The following is an 18,135-nucleotide window of genomic DNA, read 5'->3' as shown; positions in this document are numbered from 1 at the left end:
TCCTAAACCATGGTATATACACTGCTGATACTGTATATAACTGAATTACTGATACATATTTCTGATCCAAATATCTATGTACTATTGTATCTTTAGGTTATTATTTGTTTTTAGCATTAGAAGTTGAAAGTCAACTACAGGCATTGGGTATAGCATAGCAATCTTGCATTACTATTAGACAAAAATAAATAAAATACCCAAATACTTTCTTTTGCTTACCAGTTTATACGTACAAAAAACGAATGGATTACTAAATATCTAAAATTCTCCGAGCAGTTATTGCTGTCATTTTAGTGCCAAGGAATAGTCATCCTCAAATAAAACTTTCCAGGGCCCCGCCCCTAGTCACACCTTCCAATAGTATCCTCGTGTTTAGGTGCAAACCACAACACATGCATTTAAAGAGCAACAAATCCCCCTTACTTAGATATAGAAACGAATTTAGCCTGCAGAAGATACCAAGAGCTGCTTAAGAAAACAGGATGACAGAGAAAAAGAAAGGTAAGAAGATGACACTAAAGCCAAATTGTAACTTTTCAGCAATATCACTTAATGAAAAAGCAATATGTCAAGCTTAAAAATAGTTCTGTTGGTAGGCTATTTAATTTTTTTAATTAGCAAGTTTCTAAATGTAAATTATTTTTAAGAACGTTAACCAACCAATTAGTTTACAGTAATTTATACAATAAAACTGTCAATAAATAAACAGATTATGCGTCAATGATATTAAATTATTATTTACCGTGCAACATTGTAGAATCTCAGCTCAATATTATCAATGTGCGTAACGTGATTCTTGAAACGAAACTGTTCAAAAACAGTGATTTTGACAGTTGAGCAGCGGCTGCCTCTAGTGGCTATAAAGCGCTATTGCCGTCAGTGAGTTGAACAAGCCGGAACGACTAAGTTCGCGAATCGGTTCTTTTGAACCGAACAAAGAACTAGTTAAATTATTTAGCAAATTACTGTACAGTGGCCTACATGTATTGCGTTTTTAAGCTTCAGGTTGTTGCAGACATGATTCATGTTAATTAGAACCTTAATATAATTTGCATTTACATTAAACAATAGGCCTACTGAATTTAAGTTTAATCTCTCTGCGAATATTTCATGTGTGTGTTGATTGATAAAACGGTCTCGTCGTCGTAAATATTTTGCCATTGAGATGACTGGGAAAAGTGTCCCAATCGACTTGAATTATTTCAAATAAATTCTCGGTTCATTGAGAATTGACTCGAGAAACGCTCGAGTCCGATCTTTGGACGAGTCGTTCGAACCTTTTCTCAACCGGTTGATTCTTCTCAAAATAATTGATTCGCGAATCGGACATTCTGGGAAGTCCCGAGCAAACACAAGTTGCAAAAAAGACAAATTAATCAAACACAATATTAACAGAAATATCCACAACACACCGCGTGGTCACTTCATTTCTAATGACAAACCCTTTATTTCTTTTCCAGAGAAAGTGAAGTGCGTGTGTCACGCGCACGGGAGCATGAGAGCGATTTGTTTCGACTCAGAAGTGAAGGGTCCTCTGATAACGCTGAGTGACGGGGGTCGTCGCGTGACCAGGGACGGTTCGTCATTCTGCCACGGACTGACGTTCAGCGGGCGACAGGTGAAGATACAGGAGAAAGTTTGCCTGAGAGTCGAGCACTGCGTGCGGGGTTGGCACGGAGCACTGCGGGTCGGATTCACGCATGTTTTACCCGAGGAGACAACTTTACCCCCTCTGGCCATCCCAGACTTGACCCACTCTCCACTGTTCGCGGCGGCGGTGGTTCCCGTGGACATTTGTCGCCCTGCCTCAGAGATTCAGTTCTGGTTGAAGAAGAACGGCTGTCTGCGCATACGGTGTTCTGATGGCAGAACAGTGAGAACACACACAGAGCAAACCGCTCTGAACGCCAAGTGGCCCGTCTGGGCGATGGTGGACGTCTATGGACAGACCACGTCAGTGATGATGCTTGGTGAGGCTTCTGATGTAGGCTATCATATTTGTGTTCTGAGGGCATAAAAAAAAAGTGGTTTTTTTTTGGTTTGTTGTTGAAAAAAGCAACAATTATAATCTCATTAGTATCTTAAGTGTACGTGTTAGTTTGACCGTTCTAAACATACATTTTGTAAAATCTTTTTTCTTTCTTTAAAGATTTCACAGAACCCTTGTGGCCCTGAGGCTTAAGCAAACCAGGGACATAAATATATGCCTAGTTCTTTAACAGTGTATGTGATCTGTGTATCCGCGTTATAGGCTCCAAAAAGAGATGTTGCATCTTCACCAGGAGGTCCTGTCCTGCTCTCACACACATCAAACACACTGAAGATAAAGAAATGCTACAAATAAAGAAGGAAAAAATGAGCACGCTGGAGCAGAGAAACCTGAGAAACCCTAATCTCGTCGACACAGGTAAGAATCTCATAAGTGCATGACAGTCATTGTATGGTCGAGCACATGTAGTTTCAGCATCTAATCTCTTCTCTTTTCCCCCTCAGATCATGAAACTCCTGACTGTGAGGAATGTGTAGTGTGTTACAGTGATGTGGCAAACATTCGTTTGAGCTGTGGTCATAAATGTGTTTGTACTCCGTGCGCCATGAGGGTGTTCATGACGTTTGGGACCTGTCCTCTGTGTCGTCATCCCATGGGTTCCTTACAACCATATGACTAGTTTTATCCCATTTAAACTGGTGGCCTATGGCCTGTTTGTTGAATGTATTTTGTACAATTCATTTCAGAATTGCTTTAATGTACAAATCTATCACTGCACTGTGCAAATGTGTTTTATTTTTGTTCTCTCTAGTTGCACTATTTCTCATTTGTAAATAATTTATGAATATATTTGCGAAAATAAATAAATATGTAAATATGTATGTAATATGATTTAAATATATATGTATGTATTGTAAATATGTATGTATGTAATATGAACAATGTTTTTAATTTTGTATTAAATGCATTTTATATAAACAGTTTGTAGGACTGACTTTTTATGCTCAGTTATTCGTCACCTCACAAAGTGAAATGTCTTGCACTATTGAACTATTTCCGCCAGGTGTCAGTATTGTGTAGGAAAACAAAAACTCCCAACAACACAGAAGAAAGAAACAGACAAAAGTTTGATTAGCCGTTATTCTAATCCTAATTCTTAACAACGCTCATGTTCAACATTTAATATGTAAGGCTAAGTGCAGGAGAAGTCGTCTACATATAAACTGGGTGAGCTTTTTCCTTTAAAATAGTAGTTGAAAATAGTCAGGAAGGGTGGGGAAGAGGAATTACGGATTTGGGCGTGAGAAATGCAGTGTGTGCTAATAAGAGAAAGTGCTATATTTGGTTTCGTTTGTTTGCATGTTGGCTGGCTGTTAGATATTAAAGTCTAATAGTTAACACTATAGTTTTCTTTTAAATTTACTGAATATGGAGAAATACTGAATAAATGAGGAATTTGATAATATAAATCTACATTGTCAACATTGTGATACATGACATTTCAACCTTAAAATATCAAAATACGGTAGTACCGAGGCTGGTTGACACACATGGAAGTTTAAACAAGGTCTAGGTTTTGAGTTTTTATTTGCACTATAGCAGTTGGTTTACTATTTTCAAACATCTAGTTCAAAACCCTCTTAAATTAGAATAATATTTGTGAATCATGTCCTACAAACTAAAATTCCAGTATCATATTTTTCTTTTAGCTGTTGGGTTAAAAGTGAACTTAATAAAACCACACTGACCTTCACACAACAGTCAGTTATACCTGAAATTTTTTAATTTTCAAAATTAAAGATTAAAAGTGCGTTTTCAGGGCAAGACTTTTCCCACAAATGTTTAGGCCTAGTATTAAAGGTATATGTATTTTAATTGCATATACAATTTTCATTCATCTGGTCAAATGGTTTTAATATAAACTGATAAACTGGTGCATATATTTGTCAGAAATATAACCAAATTTATAGAGTTTAACGAATTATATCTTGCTTATGTAGAACATGTTCACACTTTTTAAGTGTCCGTAAGTGTTTTAGAATCTGTATTGTTATTTTTTAAAATATTTGCATTAACAAGCAGTTGAACAGACAGCATTAAAGTGGCCGGTTATATGATGAACCAAAACATTATGACCACCTACTGTACCTAATATGCTGTTTGTGCTCCACCTGCTGCTAAAACAGCTCCGCCCCACCGAGGCATGGACTATGGACCCTGTAGGTGTCTTGTGGTATCTGGTACCAAGACCTAAGCAAGCAGAACCTTCAAGTCCTGTAGGTTGCGATGTGCAGCCGTTGTGGGTTGAACTTGTTGGTCCAGCACATCCCACAGATGCTTAATTGGATTGAGATCTGGGGAATTTGAAGGCCAGGACAATACTTTGAACTCTTCATCATGTTCCGCAAACCATTCCTGAACATTGTTTGGCGGGGTGCATTATCATACTGAAAGAGGCCACTTCCACGAGGGAACACCAGTGTCATGACGGGGTGTACCGTGTACTTGGTCTGGAAAAATGTTTAGATAGGTGGCATGTGTCAAATTTCCTTCCACATGAATGGCCAGACCCAGGGTTTCCAAGCGGAACATTGGCCAGAGCATCACACTCCCTCCATTGGCTCCACAGTGCATCCTAGTGCCATCACTTCCCCAGGTAAATGGCACGCACATACATGGCCCTCCACGTGATGTAAATGAAAATGGGACTCATTGGACCATATGACCTTCTTCCACTGCTCCAAGGTGTAGTTCTGTGTGCCCATTGTAGGCACTTTTGATGGTGGTTTGTGGTTTGTCCCTTCTCAGACCACTGTTGGTAAATTCTCAGCACTGACTGAGAGCAACCCACAAGCCTTGCCATTTCAGAGACAGTCTGACCCAGTCGCCTTGCCATAACAATTCGGCCCTTGTCAAAGTCGCCCACGTCTTTATTTCTGCCCATTTCTCCTGCATCCAACGCATTGATTTCGAGAACTAATTGTATGTTTACCATCTACCCAGACATTGACATGTGAGGAGGTGATCAACCATATTCGCTTGACCTGTGACTGGTCATAATATTTTGGCTCATCAATTGTTACCGTTTAACCATTTGTTACCTTGGAATATTTTTGTGTTTCCATTTTTACTGCGCAAGTATAGCAGAAAAAGCTTCAAAATAGGTTGTTTAATGGCCATTGTGCCATCGTGACAACTTGCATAGTGTCACAGCAACATGCCCCACAATTGGAGAATGTTTTTGCTAAATTAAAATATAAGCATATGTTCAATGAACTATGTTTCTTTACTGGGCAATAATGGCAGAAGTGTTCAATAGCTTTTTTGCAGTCAAGATTTTTTATGTCAAGAAATGCAGTTGTGACAGAAGTGTTCTACGGTTTGTCCAAGTGTTGGGTACATCAGATCATCAGAATGAATCTGAAATTCACAGAGGGTCATTAGTACAGTGGCCTTAAATGAAGCGAATTGTTTACTTAATTCTAATGGAAATCTTTTGTACGTTTTCTTGTATAGAGTGGTGCAGGCATGACGTCAGAACCTGGAAGACTAATTAATTTGCTGCTGATTCCTTTGAGATTTTCCTATTGGGTTTTATAATGTTTTTTTTTTTTTTTTTTTTTTTAATGTATGAGTAAAATAAAGCCTGTGGTAAACATAACTTGATGATACTTTTACGTTTTGTTCTACAACACTGCACACACTCACTCCCCAAGCTGTCTTATCTGGTTACTTATTAAAAAAGTATGTTTTCAAAAATGCATCAAAATTGCATTTTCACGATGGGAGTGTGTGAATTTACATTGTAGAACAAAATGTTTGTTTACCACAGGCTTTATTTTACACATAAACCGAAAAACCCCATTATGAAACCCCATAGGAAAATCTCAAAGGAGCCATTGGCGAATTAGCCTTCCGGGTTCTGATGTCATGCATGCACCCCTCTATAACTTGTTCCAGTTGGCTTGAGTGGGCATTGAGTCCAATGAGTTGGTTATCAGCATTAAATTACATTTACAGTAACACCTAATTATACGAGTGGGAAATTCATAATAAATTAGGGGGAGGAGAATGGCGTAGTGAGCAGTATGTGACCTTTGATTGTTGATCACGTTGTCTGACTGTTAAATATTTATTTTGGATGGCAGAACAGAGCTTGAGGAAGAAGAAAAGAAGTGAGGAAGGGCTTACTAAGCCATTGAGCCAAAGCCGAGTGGGGGGATAGAGAATGTCTCTGAGTGAACTGAAGATTGCTCTTAAAGGCTGCTCAGCTTGATGAAGAAAACAAACATTCCTCATCATCAGCAGACGTGCAGCACGGTAGGTGTCCTTGGCTCACTACTAAACAGTTCCTCCAGTAATTTTGGTCTGAATGTCTTACAATGGTTGATTTACCCTAAACTACCATTCAAAAGTGCAACTATATAGTTGCAGTAATTTGCCATCTTGAATGACTCTTCATTCATTTGAATGACAGTCTTTTTGTGACTCATTCAACCACTCATTACATATTGTTGTGAGATATCAGAGATATAAGGAAAGGAAGGTGGTTTAGGTAAATAGGGATGAATGATCTCATCCACGTCAAACCGCCTTTACTTGAAATAAGACTGTGATAAAGGGTTCTTCGGAAGTGTGCATTACAAAACATTACTTTTAATGAGTCACTGTGTGCAATAATTAGTTTCCAAAGAATTCTTTCCAACAAGTTCTCAGAATAAAAAGCAAAGCTGTCATTGTTTTACAGTTTATGCTCAATTTTACAGTTAACCTCAGCTCTATCCACATTTGTACAAAACTCATCAAAAGAGGCATGTTTTAACATCACCATATGCTGATTACTCATCAGTGCTGGTTTAAACAGTATTTCTAGTGGAATATTTTTACAACCTAAAAGGAATTGTTCAACAACAACAAAAAAAAATCCATCATTGTTTACCTTCATAAGTAAATGAATAACACTTAAGATCTTTACTGATAATCTTCCAACTGCGAATGCAGGTATGGATTTCTTCCATATCGCCACAGATTATTGAGTCATTGAACATTGCCACTTCAAAGAAAGCAGGCGGATGTCAAGATTTTCTCTTTATGCTACCATAGACAGTAATTTGAAATGTGTTTTTTAGGTTGATGTTAATATAGAGTGTCTCATTTTAGCCGGTCAGCCCGGTAGTTTAAGTATCCTCTAATTTAATGGACATAAGTGGTCACTAAACCTCATTGCCTGTGGAAATAGTCTGAAAGCATGTTGCGTGGCTGAACTGGAAGGACATTGTGTTGTGATGTTATTTGATTGTCTCATTTCATCCTCTAGCAGAGGGCACATCTTCAATTCAATTGACATGTTTTGCGTTATTAGTATTACTCAGGCACTGACAGTATGACTGGAATAAAGGAAGCCCCAAGGCTGTGTTCGGTTGAATGACAGAAAAGACATGAAGGCATGAGATAATTGTATGTCAGAGAGAGAGAGAGAAAGTGATGATCTGTCCTCAAGTGAACAATGAGCTGATGTATTTGCAGATCAAACATGCCGTCTGTGTGTGTGGGAAGGGAAATGCACTCATTTGTTCTTTTGATTTTAACACACAAGAGGGTGTTTCTCCTCAGCCTGCATGGGACTTTCTATTATTTCCAGCTGTGCATGTGTGTGTATATGTATGTGAGTATGGGATGGAAACTATTACGGAGCTTTGGGCTCGTTAGACACAGAGAGTTTCATGTATGATCCTGGCTTGCCCATAATAGTGTATTACACACACACACACACACACACACACATACACACACACAAAGGCTGAGTCACAGAATCGGAGTAAATTGCAAACGCCCTCCCAGCAAAAACAGAGCTGGCTGTAATCTGTTCCCTCTCTCTGCTTCTTTCTGTGCTACTCATTCCAGGGAAACATCTCCTCACGGTAAATACGCCTCTTTCAATTCTCTTCAAACTTCATGACTCTCTTTTACTCAACAGTATGCTTCTGTTCTGTTTTGGAGTAAATATTAAGGTGATCTTGAACATGAAACCCCTATAAACTTTTCTGTCACTTTCCTTCTTGCTGTAACATTTGTGGAGACGCATGCTTGACGGTTTACACCCAGGGAGTGAAATTCACACCCACCAGCCATCAAATGTTTTTACTTTGTGTGAATTGGCTGGTAATTTCGCTTAGTAGCCTGCAAGACATCTTATTCTGCTAAAGTGATTGGTACTAATGTTGACCAAAAACTGATCCACTTGAGTCAGCGACAATGTGAATGCAAAGAGAACATCCAGTTCTCTGAAGTTGTAATATTATAATTTGCTGTCCGAGGTGTTGTCCCATGAGAAGCTGTTGAGCCTGATCTGCTAGATTCCTGTCAGACTGTGTTTCCTGTCATAGGCTACGTGACAGTTTGACAACGGTCATTTATTCATAAGGTACATACAGTTGGCAAGGAGGCCTTGTCCACAATGTGGGGGAAAACAAATTTACTCATGTAAGGAAAAATGACCAGATATTTTCAATATTTCTGTTTTAAAAAACAATTTCTGTTTTTTTTTTTTGTACGTCAAAATTCAGAAATTATTTTTTGCCAAAGAATTGGATGCTAAAAGGAGAAAGTCAGTGACAGGATCTCAACATGTGCATGTCAGAAGCTGGTTTGACTTTTTTTAAAGATAAAAGTGAAAAGTAATTAAATGGGAAATAGATAATGCCAGAAAATGACTTTTTATAGCGAAACCCTTGTTACTGTTAATTAAAACTAAAACTTTTAAAAATTGTTTTCATTTAAAAATAAAATAAATATATGAATATTATAAAAAAAAATGTCATGACAACTATCAGAGTGTTTGGCATGATAATGGATATGACAATGTTGATATGTTTGGTCTTGGCGGAATAGATCTGCTATGCCGCTGCTGTTGGTTATTGCTGCTGCTGCAGAGCAAGTACGGGACTTGCTACTGCCATTAAATACACAACACACTGCTGTGAGCAAGCATGACATGCTGCTGCTGTGAAATAGCATACATGACTTACCCGTAGCAGATCTATACAGGTGGAGCTGGGGAAGGTGGGGGGCTTCTAAAAGGGCGTTGCAAACTTCTATGGGCAGTTGCTGACCAAGTACTTGAAAGTTGAGCAGCAAGCAGCTCATTGGCTACTGATACAGCAGAAACCAATCAGCGGTGCCCTACAGAGAACAATGTGGATTTCAAGTATATTGAGTTAATCACCTCTCAGCCTGCAGCATCTAGAGTTTAATGACAAAACTTTGTATAAATATTAGATACAAAACTTAAATGAAAATTCAAAATGTTGGCAACGGAGTTAAAAAATATATATTTAATTGCTCAAATTAATAAAACCAAATCTGAAATAAAATAAACCAAAGCTAAATCTTTAGCTGTAACTATTGTTAATTATTATTATTTTTTACTTTTAAATTTTTTTTTTAATGTGTTATTCTAATTATTTTTGATTTGTGTGCTTGATTTCAATTTTTTGTTGGACGTTTTTTTGTTGTTGTTGCATAAATAAAAAAAAAATAAAAAAAATAGAATTACGTATAAAAAAACTAAACTAAAAAGCACAACAAAAATATGAATTATTTGCCTAAAATTAAAATGACAACTGAAATCTGAAAGCTAATTTTAAATATTAATAAATTATAGTATACTGTACAGTGAATAATACTAAAATAACACTGAGCAGAACACCAAACATGATAATTTTGCCAGGGATGATCATCTCCTGTGGTGTCATTTTATAAACATAATTGTCAATTATCACACAATCATGTAATTATCATACATAATTCATCTGTTGAAAAAAAGTTTTTTATTTCTTTTATTTTTTAGATAGAATAGCATATACAGTATGTTGGACAGGAGGTGAAATGGGAGAGAGAGGACCATGAGCTTGGATTTGAACTGTGGTCGCCTGAGGTGCGATTATGCTACAGTACATGTCCAAAAGCTGCTGATATTTCTCTTCTTTTTCCTCATAGAAATGGGGTAACTATAACCGTGATTTGTTTTCCCTACGCTAAACCAGTCCATGTCTCCACTGAAGTCTGTGTCTATTGAAGCATCAGATGGACGTGCTATCTGGAGCATTGTCTGTTGCTGTTGTCGTTTCATAGATTTGAGGCTGCTTGAATTTGATTGGTATAGGCTGTAGTTCTTGCACTTGTTTTAGTATCTTGCACATTTTATTCACAGTAGCCACCCCTTGTTCCAGAACATTCAAATGTTGAGGTCAAAAAGCAATCAATCCATTTTAATTGAGTGTTATATTTCAGCAGTGCGGTCTGAGACTTGTCAAGAGTAAATATTTACCATTGTGGTGAACTTAGTTTCCTCTTACGCAACACTGAGTCATGCCAGTCATGCTGAAAATCAGCAGGGGTTAGCTGCCATTCACAGTATCTCTTAAGCCCTTGGTTATATTTTGTCAGTATTGGTGCAACATGTTTACTCTATAATTTAGTGTTGAAGTAGTTGACAAATCATAGCCATTTCAGAGTGTAGTTTCATTATAGAGAAGGATTTGTGCTTGTTTGGGATGTTGTTTAAAGTAGGCGCTGACAATCTTTTTTAAGCCAAGGACCCATCAGAGACATAGCAGAAGACCCCCTGTTATATTATATAAAATGTATTGTATAAGTCTGTAATAACGTGTATAGTACTATATTAATGCATTTACTTTACTGTTAAAAGATTTGTAATGTTTTTGAAAGAAGAATCTTATATTCACAAAGGGTGAGGTTATTTGATCAAAGATACAGTAAATAAAACAGTAATGTTGTGAAATATTATTACAACTTAAAATAACAGTTTTTTTATTGAAATATATATGAAAATATATTTTATTTGTGTAATGGCACAGCTGAATTTGCTCATTTGGTGCTCAAGAAACATTTTTAATGTCATTAATGTTGAAAACGGTTGTGCGGCGTAATATTTTTTGTGGAAACCATGATGCATTTTTTTCAGGATTCTTTTGATAAACAGCATTTATTTGAAATATAAATATTTTGTAATATTAAATGTCTCTGCTGGCACTTTTAATCAATTTAAAGCATCCTTGCTGAATAAAAGTATTAATAAAAAAATCGTACCGACCGCAAACTTTTGAACGGTAGCGGTAGTGTACATATAACTTTTCAGCCGTATTATCATTATTGATCTACAAAGCCATGTACTTTACTGTAATGCACATTACAGTTTAATTTTTCTTGATACATTTAAATGTAGGAGGGACTCTGAAACATTAAGCTGAACTTTAGCTGCTTAACACTGGCTTTGGTTGAAGTATTGTGCTTTTTTAATGCAAATGAAAATTTTTCACAAATGCAGTAGACCCCTGGTTTAAAGAAGGCCCTTTATGTGCTTTCTTTCTTTAAATGAGGTTTATCTGTACGTTTAGTACAGAACTGAAAAAGAATGGTAGATTGTTTATCAGGTTATGATGAGGTTTCTTTCGGTCCAGTGATCACCATACTGGCAGACAAAAATATCTGCTCGCTGCAGGAGACTGGCCATTAATAACATGCCTCTCATTTATTAAGCCCTCTCTCCTCTCCTCTATAGTTCATCACTCACTCTTCTCTGCCCTCTCAATGGTTTATTTCTCTTTCCTCAGTCTCACGCTGAACTTTCATTCCAGTATAAGACCTCTGTATTCTCCTTTCCTCTCGTCTAGTCTCACCTCATGCATTCTCCTGTTTAAACTGTCAGTTGTGAAATGTATTTTCTTCTCTCCTCTGTTTTGCAATAGTCTGGTTGGTGCACACACACACACACACACACACACACACACACACACACACACACACACACACACACACACACACACACACACACACACACACACACACACACACACACACTGTAAGACTATACCATTTAAGACTGGTTTGCCCTACTGAGCCAAACCAATGAATTATTAAGAATGAGCTGGCTTCCCAAGATCCAGTGGAAAAAAGCCAGCAATGGAAAATGCCACACATGCATAAACGAGTTCAGGTAATCAAGAATTCACTCTTTAAAATTCATAAAAAACCACACACAGAACTAAGGCAGTTGTGCCCGATAAATTTTATTATTGTTTTGTTGCTTTTTATGATGGTGGTGTGGCTTAGTGGTTAAAGACCTGATTGTAGGTTTGAACTCCACAAAGGGGGATTGAAGAACAATCACCGTTGGGCTCTTGAAACTTCAAGTTGCTCCCCTGAGACTGTATTGATCTGAAGTAGTGTTGTCAGTGACAACACTACTTCAAATCAATACGATAAATTACTACTTATGAATGATGATATGATAACGTAAAAACATCTCGTTACGACTGTAACCCTGAGAAGGGAACTCAGCACTGCATCAGTATGTTGATGCTATGGGAACACTTCTGCCTAACTACATCTGAAGCATGTGTGAAATCACTCCAATCTCATTGGCGAGACATCGTCCTGGGACGGATGATGGTGCACCGTTGAAGCTATAAAGTATTGGCTGAAGTAGATCACTCTCAGGTATGCAGGAAGTTATGGAAAAACGACACAGTTTCTCGTTCCCTTCTACAATTGTTACTGAGACGTTCCCTTTTGAGGGAAGTCAATGCTGCATCAGAATGTTGGCGCAAAGGGAATGTTCATACCCACTATGCCATACTGAACAAATGCCTGTCCAAGAGTGAATCATAATGAGCACAAACTTAAGTCACAAGAATTTGAGATCCTTCCGTGGACTCTATATCCTGGCTATAAAATCTGATGAAGGCATGTGGAGAGGACCAGCCTACTGCATCACAAACCTCTTGAAGGGAAACCCCTGATGATAATGCTGTAGAGGGAGCCATACTTCTCCTAGAGTGCGCTCTTATGACTACACACCGCACGCCTAAAAGCCAGAGAGATAGCATCTACAATCCACTTGCTTATTCTTTGCTTAGATGCCAAGGAGCCCTGTCTGGGTGAACCAAATCAGACCAACAATTGATCATATTTACATCACTGAGATGAGCAGTGGATGTAACAATTAAGTGCAAAGCAAATTGAGCTTCTCTTGGTCCTCCATCTGAAAAGGAGGAGGATAAAAAGCCTGCAAAACATAAGTGTGTTACATTTGTAGGCACTTTAGGCACATAACCCGGTCTAGGGTAAAGAAAAGCTTTTACCATGCCGGGAGCAAACTCTAGGCAGCAGGAAGCAACAGACAGGGCCTGCAGATCTCCTACCCTTTTCAGTCAAGTAATTGCAAGTAAGAACGCCATATTAAGAGGAGTCAGACATTTCTCTGAAGCTGACTCAAAAGGCTCAAATGGTGCCATAGACAAACCCTCCAATACAATGGACAAATGTCTGGTTGAAACTGACTCCACTTCAATGCATACAGTTTCCTCATGGAGGGGAGGTAGAGGGCTGTAGAGTTTAGAATGGTCTCAACAACCTTGGTTGAGAGACCAGAGTTCAAGATTTGGTCCCTTCAGGGGCAAACACACAGATGGAGATCTATATCTCCAGTCAGAGGTGATAAATGGGGTACCCCAATGGGGCACCATCAGCTTGAGACAGAAGATCCCTCCTGAGGGAAATCTCCCATGGAGAGCCATCCAGGAGAGACATCAGGTCTGAGAACAATACTTGGGCTGGCTTGACCGGGGGAATAGTAGCAGATGAACCTCGTCCTGGCAAACTCTCTCCTGAACTCCCGGGAGCAGAGCAACCGGGGGAAATGTGTACATGTTAACAAGATATTTTGGATTCAAATATCCAAAAACCACTAAAAAACTTATATATATTTGTTGTCTTGTTGTCTACATTATCCCAAATGTTTCTAACAATGTTTAAATCCAGAGAAATCAGCGATTTTAAACAGTGTAACGGACCCTGTCATTGCATCGCCTGTCAATGACGTCATATCCGTGCTACCCTTGATTTCCTTCTTCCGTAGAAACCACAGAAACACCAAAGATGCTTTAATATATTATGTATTATTAGGCAGGTGAGCAGCTGTTTGGAGACCTTTATCAACAGAATACTAAACATTGTTATATAGTTCAACACGGTTAGTCTTATTGTTTGAATCTCTTGTTTTCTTGATTTAACGCGAGTAACATGTTTGTACCATGCCTCACGACGATGCTATTTTGTCAAATGGCTTACATTGCAAAATCTAAAAAAAGCTTTATTTGTAAAAGTAAACAGAATTTTCCCCACCATATAATTGCATGCCATTTAGCAACGCAAGTCATCCAATGCGAACGCACAGAGTAACGTTATAACCACTTTCAACATACTCAAACATATTTAGTATGATTGTTTTGACCAAGTAAAACAGCGCTGCATTACCCCACAATTTTAATTTGTCAAATGAAGTGACCTGTAAGAGTAGTTCTAGACCGTGTCTGTCGTCTCAGCCCCCTAAAACTATAATCACCTATCTGAAAGATCAGGCCAGTTTTGCTTCAAGAAAGTTTATAATTTTCACATGTTTTTAAGTCTTATCAGTTTGAACATTCAAGCGATTTTAAGCCATTCATGCGTGAGATGACGTGAAAGTAACTTCATTTGGTATTCGCACGCTGTGATAAATTGTTTCTGTGCGCACATACCGAAAGCCACCTCTGAGACATGTGAGTACACACAAAATTATGTCAAAATGCCTGTCTTGAGGAGTATCCACGTAAACACAGTCGGTTATGTCTTAAGTGAACGAAAACGGTTAAGGAAATATCGGATGTGTGTCAATATAACGGATCCATGCATTAGGTCTTAAAGTGAAAGCAGCCTCATAATATAAGCTAACTACATGGGTTACGGTTAGGTTTAGGGATAGGTTCAGGGTTAGTACCTAATTATAACCCAGTTATTGTAACTGCTATATTAAGTACATAGTATGTACATGGGGAACAGGACTGTAAAATAAAGTGCTACAGTTTTCTTATATTTACTTGTGCTATTGAATTTGTTATTATTTTATTATTGTCTTTTATGTTTATTATTGTCGTTATATTAGTTAGGCTTGTGCTAGTTTTTGCTTGATCTGACCTGGCCAGAAGAAAAAAGCCTCAAAGAGTCCATATTTTTGTTTTTTAGCTAGTTAACAGAAATACTTGTTAATAATAATGATATGATGACAATCATATTCTGTAAGTCAAACCTAAACGTACCGATTTGAACTATATTGCAGAAAGATTGGTGTCATTATATCATTTATAAAGTTTTTGTATTGACTTACTGGTAGGGTACTTTTGACTTACTATAAAGTAAAATAGTAAAATCATACTTTGTACCTGTACTGTGATAATCCACAATTACCCTCAGTATCTTTTAGCACAGTTCCTAAGAAGATGACAGGACATGTCTATGTACAATGTCTAAGTCATTTGATAAGGTTAACATCTATAAAATATGTTTCTTGAGAACCATATCAGCATATTAGAATGGTTTCTGAAGGATCATGTGACAATGAAGACTGGAATAATGGCTACTAAAAAGCTTTCCCATTACAGGAATTAATTACGTTTACGTTTAATACATAATATATTAAAGTAGAAATCATTTGTTTTGAATTGTAATAATATTTCACAATATTACTGTTTTTATGTGTGCTATGGTGTGCTAAAGTACACCATAAGTGTACTCAATACATTTCAGTGTAGGCCTACTTTTTTCACAAGTTAGGTTTTCCCGTAGTTTGAGACCATTCCACTAAATCTTACACTTTCTTGACATATTGAATTGGGCATGTAAGAATTGGGCATGTTTCTCAATTCAAGCCCTCTGCCTCAGTTTATTTGTCAATTATCTGTTCAAAAATTTCTCAAGCATAAATTCACTTTTCACTTAGTCACTTCTGTCCTCCTCTGGTTGGCCATGTATGGCCAGACACACATAAGCAGTGGCTCATAGAAAAATAGTGGGGTGGGAGCACAGGAAGGACAGAACAGAGCGAAATGAGAGGAGAAACGTCAGGAGGTGGATGTGGTTTGGTCTTTGAATTCTCCAGTCTTTAACCCCGTGCTGTGAAATATCACCTTATGGCCACAAAAGGCTGACTGCCTATTCAAATGCTCGTTAGTGAAGGCAGCCAAAAGTGAGCCAGGCCTCTGCACACAGTCTGTATGTTACCATAGTAACCCTTGTCAACCAGGAAGTCCTGTAGTGGTGGAGTGAGAGAGAGAGAGAGCGAGAGAGCAAGAGATCGAGAGCATGTGTGTGTCAGTATGTGAGAGGGACTTAACAGAGGTTAAGTAGACGGGAGCAAAAACCAGTGAGGGAGAGAGAGAAAGAACTGACCTTAAAGCAGACAAAAAGAGAGAAAAAGTACAGAAAGAGCAGGCTGCTTCTACAAAGCAGACCAACCAGCACGTAGGGAATTGTGTGTGTCATCCTGGGAAATCTGTGCGTGTCACACACATACACACCCACACAAACCGGTGAGTTGATTTTTTCCATCTGACAGCCATCAGCCTGTTAGCGTGTGTATTGTAAAACACAGTAAAATGATAATGTAAACCAACTCATTAATTCATGCAGTTCTTTTTGGCCCAGTTTTGGCAGGGTTGTGTTGAACTGGTGGACCGCTTTACTTTTGAAGTTGATTCTTAACTCTCTTTGAAGGATTAAGGGTCTTTGGTGCGAGTTTTCAAAGCAGTGGAAAAGAGCATAAATGTTGTAGAAAAGCCAAAATGTGAAGTCCTGTATGGTGTTCTGTGTTTACACTGATATTTCTATGTAGCCTATATGTTGGAAATAATTTGGTTTCAAGTGGCTGGACCTTATTGAGACAGTTGTTCCTGCTTAGAGTGGTGTGATTTGATTGACATGTACAGAGTTTGTTGTATTTACGATTTAAAATGAAAAACTTTTGTAAATTTATTCTGTTTGATATCATGATTTAATGTTATTAAATCATGCAATCATTTTGGATGCACAAAATGCAATTGGTTTATGTTATCCAATATTGAAAGACTGGACGATGCGGATAAACCATTAAAAAAGGTTTTAAAATTCTATACTATTTTATATAAATTAAAAATAAAACACTGAAAACTAAAATTGTAATGAATTTAAGTGAACTTAAGCATCACAATAGCGTATTATAATGTACAGTATGAAAACTTCTCAAGATTACATTTAACAGTAGGCTATATTATAATGATCAGTGTTTTAAAGATTATTTTTAAAGTTGGCATGAAATGGAAACATATATTCACCTAAATGTTCATATCTAATAAAAAAAAAAAAAAAAAAAAAGATATAGATTATAAACAATTATAAAATGTCGATCTTCAGTGAAATGACAGACTTTTTTATTTAGTCCGCTTAAACCCTTCCCTTTCTTACAATAGACTTCAACCTCGCTTTTATATTTGTCTCCATCCAATCAAGTCCCTGCCCTAAATTTTCTTTTTCGATAACCTGTTACTTGGATGTAAATCACAATACAGAAAAAACTATACATTGTGTTACATTGCAACTTTAAGTGAGCATTAGATGACATTTTTTATAAATGTAAAAAGGGGGAAATGATAATGTGCAATATCAACTGATATTGATAAATTAAAAAACAAACAAACAAGATCTCAGATAACCAACATATTGTGGTGCAAATATATTGTGCATCCATAGTATTGGCCTTAGAGATATATAATATAAAATAATACATCAAGATATCAAGCTAATATTAAGACTGAAATAAATGTATAATTAGTATAATCAGACTGCTTTTCTCAACCTCACATATTCCCATGCTATAATTAATGCTAGTTAAAGATATTTTCCCAGAGTGCTCCTCAAGTCAGTGACTGACAGCTTAATCTCATTGAATATGTCCTGCATTTTTACACGTCTGTCTGGGTGTTTCTCACTGTTGTAAGGCAAATGAGTGCAAACTTCAGTGTCAGCTCCATTAGTGCGTGTTCCAGTGACAAAAGCATGGAGGGAAGGGTCTCCTTTCTCCCCTCTGAACCTGTCAGGTCCATGAGAACGACCTAAGCAACACACACTGATCTCTCTGAGAATATTCTCACATTGTATGTGTGTGCGTGAGTGTGTGCACGTGTGCTTTACATAAGCATGACATTCTATGGGGACCCTCATAGTATGGGGCATCTCCCAGCCTTTGATCAACAAATACATAAGGGTACAAA

The 18,135-nt window shown here is 37.5% G+C and overlaps 2 protein-coding genes across 2 annotated transcripts in view; both read left to right on the top strand.

The window, feature by feature from the left end:
- The first annotated feature begins 392 nt into the window (after window positions 1-392).
- On the top strand, window positions 393-2,965 carry LOC307173335 (E3 ubiquitin-protein ligase NEURL3). Its single transcript, XM_079896363.1, has 4 exons — window positions 393-501; window positions 1,461-1,970; window positions 2,252-2,407; window positions 2,494-2,965. The coding sequence occupies exons 1-4, from the start codon at window positions 483-485 to the stop codon at window positions 2,667-2,669; spliced, it is 861 nt and encodes a 286-aa protein (XP_079752489.1). The 5' UTR covers window positions 393-482; the 3' UTR covers window positions 2,670-2,965.
- A 166-nt stretch (window positions 2,966-3,131) lies between these two features.
- The window catches only part of sorbs3 (sorbin and SH3 domain containing 3), a 67,101-nt gene continuing 52,097 nt past the window's right edge, over window positions 3,132-18,135 (top strand). Inside the window, exons 1-2 of the mRNA XM_079897903.1 lie at window positions 3,132-3,217; window positions 6,139-6,310. Of these exons, the coding sequence (XP_079754029.1) occupies window positions 6,266-6,310 (45 nt within the window). The 5' untranslated portion in view covers window positions 3,132-3,217; window positions 6,139-6,265. The remainder of the gene's footprint in view (window positions 3,218-6,138; window positions 6,311-18,135) is intronic.

This window comes from Squalius cephalus (assembly GCF_949319135.1).
Source record: "Squalius cephalus genome assembly, chromosome: 16".
Lineage (NCBI taxonomy): Eukaryota > Metazoa > Chordata > Actinopteri > Cypriniformes > Leuciscidae > Squalius > Squalius cephalus.
The sequence above is the reverse complement of the archived record's forward strand: the minus strand, read 5'-3'. Positions and strand labels throughout refer to the sequence as shown.